Here is a 14,100-nt window from a genome sequence, read left to right on the forward strand (position 1 = left end):
TATGGGGGGTGAAACTGCGGCCATCATACTGTATATATGGGGGAGTGAAACTGCGGCCATCATACTGTATATATGGGGGAGTGAAACTGTGGCCATCATACTGTATATATGGGGGGGTGAAACTGCAGCCATCATACTGTATATATGGAGGGGGTGAAACTGAGGCCATCATACTGTCTATATGAGGGGGTGAAACTGCGGCCATCATACTGTATATATGGGGGGTGAAACTGGAGCCATCATACTGTATATATGGGGGGTGAAACTGCGGCCATCATACTGTATATAGGGGGGTGAAACTGCGGCAATCATACTGTATATATGGGGGGGGTGAAACTGAGGCCATCATACGTTATATATGGGGGGGTGAAACTGCGGCCATCATACTGTATATATGGGGGGTGAAACTGCGGCCATCATACTGTATATATGGGGGGGTGAAACTGCGGCCATCATACCGTATATATGGGGGAGTGAAACTGTGGCCATCATACTGTATATATGGTGGGTGAAACTGCAGCCATCATACTGTATATATGGAGGGGGTGAAACTGAGGCCATCATACTGTCTATTTGGGGGGGTGAAACTGCGGCCATCATACTGTATATATGGGGGGGTGAAACTGCGGCCATCATACTGTATATATGGGGGGTGAAACTGCGGCCATCATACTGTATATATGGGGGGGTGAAACTGCGGCCATCATACTGTATATTTGGGGGGGTGAAACTGCGGACATCATACTGTATATATGGGGGGAAACTGCGGCCATCATACTGTATATATGGGGGGGGTGAAACTGCGGCCATCATACTTTATATATGGGGGGGGTGAAACTGCGGCCATCATACTGTATATATGGGGGGGTAAAACTGCGGCCATCATACTTTATATATGGGGGGGTGAAACTGCGGCCATCATACTGTATATATGGGGGGTGAAACTGCGGCCATCATACTGTATATATGGGGGGGTGAAACTGCAGCCATCATACTGTATATATGGAGGAGGTGAAACTGAGGCCATCATACTGTCTATATGGTGGGGGTGAAACTGCGGCCATCATACTGTGTATATGGGGGGGTGAAACTGCAGCCATCATACTGTATATATGGTGGGGTGAAACTGCGGCCATCATACTTTATATGGGGGGGTGAAACTGCGGACATCATACTGTGTATATGGGGGGTGAAACTGCGGCCATCATACTGTATATATGGGGGGGTGAAACTGCGGCCATCATACTGTATATATGGAGTGAAACTGCTGCCATCATACTTTATATATGGGGGGAAACTGCGGCCATCATACTGTATATATTGGGGGGTGAAACTGCGGCCATCCTACTGTATATATGGGGTGAAACTGCAGCCATCCTACTGTATATATGGGGTGAAACTGCGGCCATCATACTGTATATATGGGGGGGTGAAACTGTGGCCATCATGCTGTATATATGAGGAGGGGTGAATCTGCGGCCATCATACTGTATATATGGGTAGGGGGTGAAACTGCGGCCATCATACTGTATATATGGGCGGTGAAACTGCGGCCATCATACTGAATATTTGGGGAGGGAGTGAAACTGTAGCCATCATACTGTATATATGGGGAGGGGGTGAAACTGTGGCCATCATACTGTATATAATGGGTGAAACTGCAGCTATCATACTGTATATATGGGGGTGAAACTGCGGCCATCATACTGTATATATGGTGTGATACTGCAGTCATCATACTGTATATATGGGGTGAAACTGTGGCCATCATACCATATATATGGGAGGGGTGAAACTGCGGCCATCATACTGTATATATGGGGAGTGCGTGAAACTGCGTCCATCATACTGTATATATGGGGGGGTGAAACTGCGGCCATCATACTGTATATATGGGGAGGGGGTGAAACTGCGGCCATCATACTGTATATATGGGGGGTGAAACTGCGGCCATCATGCTGTATATATGGGGAGGGGGTGAAACTGCGGCCATCATACTGTATATATGGGGGGGTGAAACTGTGGCCATCATACTGTATATATGCGGAGGGGGTAAAACTGCGGCCATCATACTGTATATATGGGAGGGGTGAAACTGCGGCCATCATACTGTATATATGGGGGGTGAAACTGCAGCCATCATACTTTATATATGGGGGGTGAAACTGGCCATCATACTGTATAAATGGGAGGGGTGAAACTGCGGCCATCATACTGTATATATGGGGGGGTGAAACTGCAGCCATCATACTGTATATATGGGGGGGGTGAAACTGTGGCCATCATACTGTATATATGGGGAGGGGGTGAAACTGCGGCCATCATACTGTATATATGGGGAGGGGGTGAAACTGCGGCCATCATACTGTATATATGGGAGGGGTGAAACTGCGGCCTTCATACTGTATATATGGGGGGTGAAACTGCAGCCATCATACTGTATATATGGGGGGGTGAAACTGTGGCCATCATACTGTATATATGGGGGGGTGAAACTGCAGCCATCATACTGTATATGTGGGGAGCGGGTGAAACTGCGGCCATCATACTATATAAATGAGGGGGTGAACCTGCAGCCATCATACTGTGTATATGGGGGGGTGAAACTGCAGCCATTATACTGTATAAATGGGGGGTGAAACTGCGGTCATCATACTGTATATATGGGGGGGTGAAACTGCGGCCATCATACTGTATATATGGGGGGTGAAACTGCGGCCATCATACTGTATATATATATGGGGGGGGTGAAACTGCGGCCATCATACTGAATATATGGAGGAACTGGGGCCATCATACTATATACAGGGGGGAAAATGGGGCCATCTTACTATATATATGGGGGAACTGGGGGTATCATACTATATACGGGGGGGTCTGGAACTATCATACTATACACATGGGGGAACTGGGGCCATCATACACTATATATATGAGGGAACTGGGGTCATCATATATGGGAGAACTGGGGCCACCTTACTATATACATGGGGGAACTGGAGCCATTCTACTATATACTGTATATATGAGTGAACTGGGGTCATCATATATATATATATGGGGTGAGCTGGGGATATCTTACTATATATATGGGGTTGTGGGACCATCATACTTTATATATGAGGGAACTGGGATCATCATACTATATACATGGGGGCAACTGGGGCCACCAAACTATTTATTTGGTGCAGTAGGGACGGTTATACTATATATACAGGGCAGTGGGGCCATCATACTATACAGTTGAAACCAGAAGTTTCCACACATTATATAAAAAGACACATATGACCTAAAACGGGAAAGGTTTATTCTGATTTCATGTCAGATATTGAGAAAAACATGCAGATTTGTATTTTTATACAGTATATAGTGGATGTAAACTTCTGGTTTCAACTGTATATACAAAGGGGGCAGTGGGGACTTTCATACTATATACAAGGAGCAGTGGGGACCTTCATACTATATATAGGGGCAGGGGGACCTTCATGCTGTTTATAGAGGCAGTGGGGACCATCATACTATATATAGGGGCAATGAGAACATCTTATTTTATATAGGGGCTATGCAGCCATTTACTATATATAGGGAGATGTAGGGTCCTCAATGTATAATAAAGGGCTTTGGGGACCATCATATTGTGTTTTGTGGTATGTAGGACCATCATTCTGTATATTCAAAGCTTTGTGGGCACTCAGAGGACATTATTTGTTGTACATGGGGACATTATTCGTTTAGATAGGGGCATTCACATTCCATTATTTTTTTTCTTAGGGCTCTGTTCTGCTCCCATATCTCTGTAGTAAGCTCTGTTCTCCTATACTTCTGTAGTAAGCTTGGTTCTGCTCCCATATCTCTGTAGTAAGCTCAGTTCTGCTCCTATACTTCTGTAGTAAGCTCGGTTCTGCTCCCATATCTGTTTAGTAAGCTCCGTTTTGCTCCTATATTTCTGTAGTAAGCTCTGTTCTGCTCCCATATCTCTGCAGTAAGCTCGGTTCTGCTCCCTTATCTTTATAGTAAGCTCAGTTCTGCTCCCCTATCTCTGGAGTAAGCTCGGTTCTGCTCCCATATCTCTGTAGTAAGCTCGGTTCTGCTCCCTTATCTCTGTTGTAAGGTTGTTTCTGCTTCCATATCTCTGTAATAAGCTCCATTCTGCTCCTATACTTCTGTAGTAAGCACAGTTCTGCTCCCATATCTTGGTAGTAAGCTCAGTTCTGCTCCCATAGCTCTATATTAAGCTCCATTCTGCTGCGATATCTCTCTAGTAGTCTCAGTTCTGCTCCCATATCTCTGTAGTAAGCTTGGTTCTGCTCCCATATCTCTGTAGTAAGCTTTGGTTCTGCTCCTATATCTCTGTAGTAAGCTCGGTTCTTCTCCCATATCTCTGTAGTAAGCTCCGTTCTGCTCCTATACTTCTGTAGTAAGCTCCGTTCTGCTCCCATATCTCTGTAGTAAGCTCAATTCTGTTCCCATATCTTTCTAGTACGCTCAATTCTGTTCCCATATCTTTGTAGTACGCTCAGTTCTGCTCCCATATCTCTGCAGTAAGCTGTGTTCTGCTCCCATATCTCTGTAGTAAGTTCGCTTCTGCTCCCATATCTCTGCAGTAAGCTGTGTTCTGCTCCCATATCTCTGTAGTAAGCTCAATTCTGTTCCCATATCTTTGTAGTACGCTCTTTTCTGCTCCCATATCTCTGCAGTAAGCTGTGTTCTGCTCCCATATCTCTGTAGTAAGCTCGCTTCTGCTCCCATATCTCTGTAGTAAGCTCGTTTCTCCTCCCATATCTCTGTAGTAAGCTCCAGTCAGCAATCTTGGTTCCGGTCTCATGTCTATATAGTCAGCTTGCTACTGTTACATTATCTATGTAGGCAGTAAGCTTAGTTCTTCTTCCATATATATGCAGCTAGCTCCGTTCAGTTCCCATATCTATGTACCACCCTGTTTTTAAAGCCTATTATCTATGCTTCTTTAATGCAGCTGTCAGAGACAAACAGGGCAGAAGCACTGCAACTGGAGGGCCACTGCCTTGTGATTGCCCCCCAGGCTGAAAAGTGCCAGCCAGCTCCTGCTCTTTATAAATCTTCCAGAAGCCGAGGTGGCGCGTTCACAGATTGAAATATCAGTGGCCATTTTCCTGAAGCCAAAGGCCGCGAGATGTCAATCTGCGCACAGGCGTCCTCAGGAAGATGGCCGCTGAGAAACCGGTGATGCACTCGACTCTCCTCGTCGTGTACACCGGGCCGCGGCGTCGCCACATTTCTGCCGACAGCATCCTGAAGAACGGACCATGCTTTGCTTCACCACCAACGCCGGACCCGCAGCATCGCGCCCTGGAACTGCAGCATTGCCCAATTTCTGCCACTGCCGGTATCCAGAGGAAGGGACCATACCTCCTGTGACCCCGCTCTACCATCACCGGCCCTCAGGTAACATACCTTAAATTCGGACAATAAGACGGACCCAATCTTATAAAAATCTTTTTTCTGCTATTTTCCACCCCAAAATTTCAGGTGAGTCTTATGGTCCAGTGCGTCTTATAGTCTGAAAAATATAGTAAATTAGTGACAAAATGCACAATTGGTGGAGAAAGGTTGAATTTGATGGACCTAGTTCTTTTTCAACCTACGTAACTACAGTATGTAACTATATAAGTTACTATGTAACTACAATACCAGAAATGGCATGTGAGCAAAGGTGGCGCTGTGTCTATCAAAACAGAACTTCAGTGCCACTTCATTTCATCTTTGCTGGAGGCCCCAGTAGTGAGACAAGTGTGAACAGACACTTACCTGCCAAGGATATACAGTGTCATTTCTGCATTGCCCAGATTTACAATCCAGTAATTCATCCAAGGCATGGGCAATGGCGTAGACAGCAGAATACACATTAAAAGAAGCGGACATGGCGAACTGGCTGGGGATGGACATGTTCTGCAGGGTGAATGAATGGCAGTCCCGGCAGATTTGGTTGCAGCCATAAAGACTTGAGTTTATTGATTTGATTGATTTAACATATGCAATTTCAAAGTCTATAAGCTTTGGGAAATCAATTTGACCCACTGAGACCCCCAGGACTGAGCCAATGCTATTGATATTTGTCAGCCCAGCAATCTGTGAGTCCACGGACCAGCTCTCGCTACCGATCCAGACAAAATCTGTCACATTGGCATTAACCACTTCTTCAAAAAATATCCTGGCATTGAAATAGGCAGAGAAAACAACAGTTACCCGGACCCGAGCCTGGACAATGCTAGCAATCATCTTCTTCACGCTGGTCCTGTCTGTGCTGTACGGGATTAACCCTTGGTAAGCTACACAGATGCCGCTGTCTGCTGTTAGGTAGTAGAGGTCTTGTAATCCCTGCCTGCCATAGACGTCGTCGCTGCCCACGATCGCTATCCAAGTCCATTTGAATCTCTGCAGCAAATTCAAAATGACTTCAACTTGCAGTTTGTCGCTGGGGATAGTACGAAGGAAGGATGGGTATATCTGCTTACGGCTGAGCAACTCATTGGAGGCTGAGTAACTTATCTGCAAAATATACATTAAATAGGGTGGGTGAAATGTACATTGTGTTATCCTATTAAAACAGACCTGGGCAAAGTGCGGGACAGCCGTGGGGCTAGAAACCTGAGGTCCGCGGGCCGCACCGTGCCCGCCCATTCGCTGTCTTACGCAGTCAGCATTGGTGGAGGTGGCCTGACGCGATGACGTAATTTCATCGTGTCAGCTGTGTACCGCCGGAGAGTCAGCACTCCGGAGGCAGAAGCAGAAGCAGGGTGCCTGGGAACGTGACCGAGATGAGTATATGTTTTTTTCATGTGTATGAATATGGGGGTGAACATGGGGATTCTCTGAAGGTGAACATGGGGATTCTATGGGGGTGACCATGGAGATTCTATGGAAGTGAACATTGGGATTCTATGGAAGTGAGCATGGGGATTCTATGGGGGTGAACATGGGTATTCTATGGGGGTGACCATGGGGATTCTATGGGGGTGACCATGGGGATTCTATGGGGATAAACATGGGGATTCTATGTGGGTAAACATGGGGATTCTATGGGGATAAACATGGGGATTCTATGGAAGTGAACATGGGGATTCTATGGGGGGTGAACATGGGGATTCTATGGGGGGTGAACATGGGGATTCTATGGAAGTGAACATGGGGATTCTATGGAAGTGAACATGGGGATTCTGTGGGGGTTAACATGGGGATTCTGTGGAAGTGAACATGGGGATTCCATGGGGGTGAACATGGGGATACTATGGGGGTGACCTGCAGCACATAAGGATTCTATGAGGGTGACATGCAGCACATGGGGATTCTATGGGGGTGACATGCACCACATGGGGAGGCTATTGGGGGTGTCATGCTACACATGGGGAGGCTATGGAGGTGGCATGCTGCACATGGTGAGGTTATGGGAAGACTGTATACTGTCATGCAGTATATGGGAAGGCTGTGAGGTGCTCATGCAGTATATAGGGAGGCCGTGTGGAGCTCAGGCAATATATGGGGAGGTTGTGTGGGGCTCAATCAGTATATGGGGAGGCTGTGGGGGCCTCATGCAGTATATGGGAGGCTTTGTGGGGCGTCATTCAGTATCCACCTTCCCTATGCCATGGACTTCTATAACCCCACCCTGGATCTGCCCCATCCCCCCATCCACCTTCCCTATGCCATGGACTTCTATAGCCCCATCCTGGATCTGCCCCCATCTACCTTTCCTACAGCCCCTACCCAACATCCCTACAGTCCCTATCCCTATTCCCTTTTGTACACTTGCTTTGGCAAAACTCATGTGTATTTAGTCCTGCCAATAAAGCTTCTTTGAATTTGAATTTGACTGTAGGGCTCTTGCACTATATAAGAAGGCTGTGTGGGGCTCATGCAGTATATCAGGAAAGTGGGGCTCATGCAGTACATGGGGAGGCTGTGTGGGGTTCATGCAATATATAGGGAGGTTGTGTGGGGCTCATGCTGTACATGGGTAGGCTGTGTGGGGCTCATGCTGTACTTGGGGAGGCTGTGTGGGGCTCATGCTGTACATGGGGAGGCTGTGTGGGGCTCTTGCTGCACATGATGAGGCTGTGTGGGGCTCATGCAGTATATGGGGAGGCTGTGTGGGGACTCATGCAGTATATGGGGAAACTGGGGCTCATGCAGTACATGGGTAGGCTGTGTGGGGCTCATGCTGTACATGGGTAGGCTGTGTGGGGCTCATGCTGTACATGGGTAGGCTGTGTGGGGCTCATGCTGTACATGGGTAGGCTGTGTGGGGCTCATGCTGTACATGAGTAGGCTGTGTGGGGCTCATGCTGTAAATGGGTAGGCTGTGTGGGGTTCATGCTGTACAAGGGTAGGCTGTGTGGGGCTCATGCTGTACATGGGGAGGTTGGTTGGGGCTCATGCAGTACTCCAGAGAGCGCACCTTCACCAGGTCACCGAATATGGTCCTAAACACATCGTCCACTGGGAGGATTTTCCGTTGGGTAGATACTAAGCACCATGCGTTCCACGTGTGATACCTAACCACTGCGCTAACTAGAAATAAGGTGCAGCGGTCCCGGCCACCAAGGTCTATGAATGCTCATAGGCCCATGCCGAATAGGAGAGACCGGCCAGCCGAGATCAGCCAATGGAGGCGCCCTCCCTGTTGTATACCTCTGTGTTGAAGGGACAATGAAGCAGGAAATGGTCCATGCTTTCCAGCACGGTACCACAATGCTCCCGAGGACAGTTCCTGTCGTCAGAGCTCCTACACTTCAGATTGTCTCTCACACACAGTTTCCCATGGAAGCAGCGCCAAGACAAGTCACAAAACTTTGAGGGGATCCTGATAGAATTCAAAAGATGCAAACCCACCCCAAGATCCCGACATGGGCAATCCCTGAGCACCAGAGGCCTCTGGAAATGGGTCAACAGAATCCTTTTGTCAAGGAGTTTTCTTGGCAGAGTCCTAATCTCCCACATTCCCAGACCCCACCGGCGAATTACCTTCAGAACCAAGGTAGCATAAGCCGGAAGATGTCCTTGCGGTGTGCAATGATCCTTCACTTGCCCTCCTGTCTCCCATTCCTGGAAGAAAGGCTGAAACCATCCCCTACAGGAGAATACCCACGGAGGAGCCCTCTCTTTCCAGAGGTTTGCAATATTCATCTTAATGAAGGTATCCACAAGGAATACCACAGGGTTGACCATACCCAACCCTCCTAGTCTCCTCGTACGTTAAGTAACCTCCCTCTTGACCAGGTTCAGTCTATTCCCGCATAATAGTTGGAAGAACAAACTGTAGACCCGAGTCCAGAGAGACTCCGGCAAGATGCACACACTGCCCAGATAAATCAGTAAAGGGAGCAGGTAAGTTTTGTTCAGGTTTACCCTTTCCCTGAGGGTCAAAGACCAACCCTTCCAATGGTTCACCTTCTGAGTGGCGATCTCTAGCCTGCTGTCCCAATTTTGTTTGGGGTAATCCCCCTGGCCAAATTCGATGCCAAGGACTTTTGCAGAGACTTCAGGTCCTTCAAGGGTGTCCGGGAGATCAAAACCAGGATCTCCTCCTCCCAGCCAGAGACTCTCACACTTATCCCGGTTGATCTTGGACCCGGATGCCTCCGAGCAGCGATCTAGCTCTGACATCAGCCACCCTGCCTCCTCGTGAGAGGAAACAAAAACAGTGACATCATCAGCATACGCCACCACCCTCAGAGTGGCTTCCAGTGCTGCCCGGTCCATCCCTATCCCAGCCAACGGTCCACGCTCCACCCTCCTAAGAAGTGGGTCAATCACAAACACATACAGCAGCGGGCTCAAGGGGCAACCCTGTCGAACACCAGATACAACCTCAAAATAGCTGCCAATCCAACCGTTCACAAGCGGGAAACTCTCTGCTCCACCATACAAGGTTTTAAGCCAATCAACAAACCCCCCTGGCAGGCCATATCTCAGAAGGACAGACCAGAGGTATTCATGATTAACTCGATCAAACGCTTTTGCCTGGGCCAGTGACAACATGTACCCCTTCCTATGACCAGCCCTACCCTGCTCCACCGCCTCCCAGACACCGAGCACAGCACTAAATGTGCTGTGACCTGGAACAGAGCAATGCTGGGCCTCCGAAACGAGTAGGGGTACAAATTTCACTAGCCGATTAAACAGCATCTTTGCCAGAACCTTCCTGTCTGCATTGAGAAGCGCTATGGGACGCCAATTCTCAATGCATGATGGGTCCTTACCCTTTGACAAGATGATCAGGGCAGACCTACTCATTGACTTTGTCAGAGTGCCCGAGGAAAGACACTCATTGAATACCTCAGTCAAGAGGGGAACCAAAGAGTCCTTAAAGGTCTTATAGAACTCAGATGTTAAGCCATCTGGACTGGATTTTTTTTTGGGCAAGCCCTTCAATTGCCAACTTAACTTCCTCTTCTCTGATCACCTCTGTCAAAACGTCAAGAGAGGGGTCTACCCCTGGTTTGGGAACGGCTTCAGCCAGAAAAGCCGACATCTCATCCCATCCCAATCAAGATCCCTCTTCCCCAAGAGGTGCGAGTTGAAGGATCTGACAACCTCCAGGATCCCTGATCTAGATCGCCTCATGGACCCCGCAGTGTCGACCAGTCCTGTAACCACTTTATTATTCACTGACATCTTGCAATTTCTGTAAGGGTCGGGCGAGCGGTACTTCCCGTAATCCCTCTCAAAAATCAAAGATGCGTGTCTATCGTACTGACACCTCATGAGCAAGGATTTCACTCTGGAGATCTCCTCGCGGCTACCTCCAGTTGAGACAAGATGCTCGAGTTTCCTCCTCAGACCCTGATACAGGCGGTACCTGTTCAGACTCCTGAGGCTCGAGAGCTGGTGGAAGAATCTCGCCACCCTTTTCTTGAACATCTCCCACCACTCTGACTTACTACTACAAAGATCCAGTAAGGGTACCTGGCTCTGAAGAAAATCCTCAAAGGACTGTCTTATATACGCTTCTTCCAAGAGAGATGAATTGAGCCTCCAAAAGCCTCTTCCCATCCGGAGGGTCTCTGTAACATTCAGAGAAAACAAAATTAAACAGTGGTCGGAGAACTCCACCTCAACAACAGACACTGCTGAAGAGACAGCTTCCTCCTTCAAATAAAACCTATCTATTCTGGACCTACAGTTACCTCTATGATAGGTGAACCCCTCGTGGCCTGGGGTGTGCCGAATGTGGACATCCACCAGGCGAGCCTCACTAGCTATAAAATTATGTCAGCTTGTCTCTGGAACCTCCTCTATCTCGGGGCCTCGTGACAGTATTGAAGTCCCCTCCAAAGACAACCTGCCGACTTGTAAAAAGGTAGGGCTTGATCCTCATAAAGAGACTCTTCCAGTCCCACTTAGATTGAGGACAATAGATGTTAATGAGCCTGAGCTCTTGTACCTTCATGAGGACATCTAAGATCAGGCACCTCCCTATTTCTAACTCAATAACCCGTCGGCATTCCACGGGTGCGGTAAAAAGGACCGCCACTCCGCTATACGGCTCGGCCACAAGAGACCAATAGGAGGGCCCGAGTCTCCACTCCCTTTTGGCTTTGAACACATCTGCCATGTTTGGCAGTCTGGTCTCTTGCAAAAAGAAAATGTCAGCTTCAACATGGCTGAGACAATCAAAGGCCGCAAATCTGGCTATATTTGACTTTATGCTGGCGACATTAATGGACGCCAGCGTCAACGGAGTGGATACCGCCATCACTGGTGATTGAGTTAGATGGCTTTCTTCTTCCCACTCCCCTTATCCTCTGCCTCAGAGGAGGAATCCTTCCCCCTCTTTAATGACATAGAGGTGTCTATTCCCATGTGATTTTTCTTTTTGTCGCCCTCGTCTCCGGACTCCGGGCCAGTCCCTCCCTCCAGGGACCTTACATTCCCAGAAGAAGGAGACTCGGCACCCCCTGTAAGCTCCGCCGAAGCCGGGATCTCACACTCAGCTTCCTCCTCAGAGGAAGAGATGTTCTCAAGGCCCTGGAACCGGTTAGAAAGACCAACCAGAGGGGAGTCAGTTTTTCCTTCCTTAGGTACCAGTTGGGCAGTCATCTTTTTATTGCTTTTCCTCCTTGGCCCCTCACCTCCCTCACCCCTGCTAGTCCCTTTCCCAGCAGAATCAGCCTCACGGCTTTCTCCCACCGGGGTCACGACTGCATTAGCGAAGGAGCGAGGACAATGGCTGAATGGGTGACCTAAGTCACCCCACAGGTGGCACCTAATCTCCACACAAGATGCAGCAAGATGGCCGATATCCCCACACAATGCACATTTCTGCACAGAACAGTTTGCACTGAAGTGTGTGGGGTCACCGCACTTGTGACAGAGCTTTGGTTCCCCCTGGTAGAAGACCTGGATATGATCCCTACACAGAAAGGCAGATGATGGAATGTGGGCAACCGTACCACCTGAACGCTTAAGTTTTACCATAAAAGTCCAAGCCCCTGACCAGATACCATACTCATCTCGGTTTTTCTTTGGCATTTCCACCACTTCTCATATCTGCCAAGCCACGTCATGATGTCATAACAAGAAAGCGACTCTTTACAAGTCATCACGGTCACTTTCTTGACTTGATTTTGGCGAGACTCCGCCAGGATGGCAAAATCTCGCCAGCCGGACTCAATTTTTGCCAACTCATAATTCGACCAGAAGAGCTCAAGCCCCTCTGGCCGATCAAAGCTGACATCAAACTCAGGCGTGGAATAGGGATGTATCAAGGCGTAGATGTCAATAGCCTTGAAGCCCATCCTCAGCAGGAGCTCCACAACCTTAGACCTTGGAGGACACACATCACTGCCCCCCCACCGAAGATGGACCACATTCCAACGCACACTACCTTGCCCGGCTGTCGGAAGGGACCACACTGTATTTTCCCCATTTTGCTCTCGGAAGGCCATGCCTCTCTATCAAGAAGGATAGATCAACCTCTCGACCCTCTACCATCTCCCCCCCTTCTTTAGAGCCTCCAGGAGACGCCGCTGCAACATGCCGTCCCCAGAGGCCGGAGACGAGGAGGATGCCCTATTTCCCCTGGAGGTGACAACGGCATAACTACTAACGGGTACTGCCACCACCGGGGGGCAACCAGACCAGTGACCACATCAACACCAACAGTATCACTATTACCCACCTCCATAACACACTCACTTTCCACCAAACCAGCAACCACACCACTACACAAAGAAATTTCCTCATCCACACCTCCCACCACATTCTCTCCTGCTGGACCAGTGACAACAGGGGGTGACATTTTGACCTCCGCATCATCAGGCACAAGGGGCTCAGTCTCCTCCACAGAACTGGAGGCGACCTCACCCCTAGACTTACGGGTGCCCTCCGCATCATCAGTTGGTAATTTCCGTTGCTTCACTAGGCGCCGCTGATCTTTTGCTGCCGTGAGGCGCCGCTGATCCTTCATATCAAGATCTTGCTGACCAGCGGCGCCAACGCAGAACAGGATTTTGGGAGGATCGGAGGACCCAGCCCCGACAGCCCCCTCACACTCCGGCCGATTCTCAACTAAGTGATCAGCGGCAACAGCATTCAGGGGCACCGAGGCTACCGGAGCTGCCCCCGACACTGGGCCACTCCCCCCTCCCACTGAGGAGCGTACCACAGTATCGTGGCCTAACCGTATGCCCGCCGGGCCGCCCTCACTGCCAAGCCTCACGGCTGATGCACCTGCTGCTACGTCCCCGCTACTGCAAGCAGAGACGGAGCTCTGCGCCTCACTACCGTGCTCTGTACTCTCCCCATGCCTTTGCACCGGATCCACAGCAGAACCCGGGCTGGGCTGGGCAACGGGGCTTACACAGTGAGTTGACCCTGCAGCTGACTCAGGGGTACAGGGAGAGGGGCATATACATAACTCACCACTTCCTGGAGCTTTGGTTTGGTGGTCTTTGTCTTTTTCTTCTGGCCACCAGGTGCCTCCTCTGGTAAATCATCACCAAGATGGAAGTTCTGAAGGCACACTGGGGACTCCAGGAGCTTTATCTCCGCCATTAGCGCCCCTCCCTGGCCGTTGTTGTCACTGTCCTCCCCAGAGTCAGCAGAACTGCGACCAGATGC

General features: G+C 49.3%; 1 protein-coding gene across 1 annotated transcript in view; it reads right to left on the bottom strand.

Moving 5' to 3' along the window:
- Positions 1-14,100, bottom strand: part of LOC141074197 (taste receptor type 1 member 1-like) — a 140,827-nt gene that overhangs the window by 94,850 nt on the left and 31,877 nt on the right. The window contains exon 2 of the mRNA XM_073561747.1: positions 5,788-6,528. Within this exon, the coding sequence (XP_073417848.1) occupies positions 5,788-6,528 (741 nt within the window). The remainder of the gene's footprint in view (positions 1-5,787; positions 6,529-14,100) is intronic.

This window comes from Dendrobates tinctorius, unplaced genomic scaffold, assembly GCF_039654945.1.
Source record: "Dendrobates tinctorius isolate UK_male_01 unplaced genomic scaffold, ASM3965494v1 ptg000326l, whole genome shotgun sequence".
Lineage (NCBI taxonomy): Eukaryota > Metazoa > Chordata > Amphibia > Anura > Dendrobatidae > Dendrobates > Dendrobates tinctorius.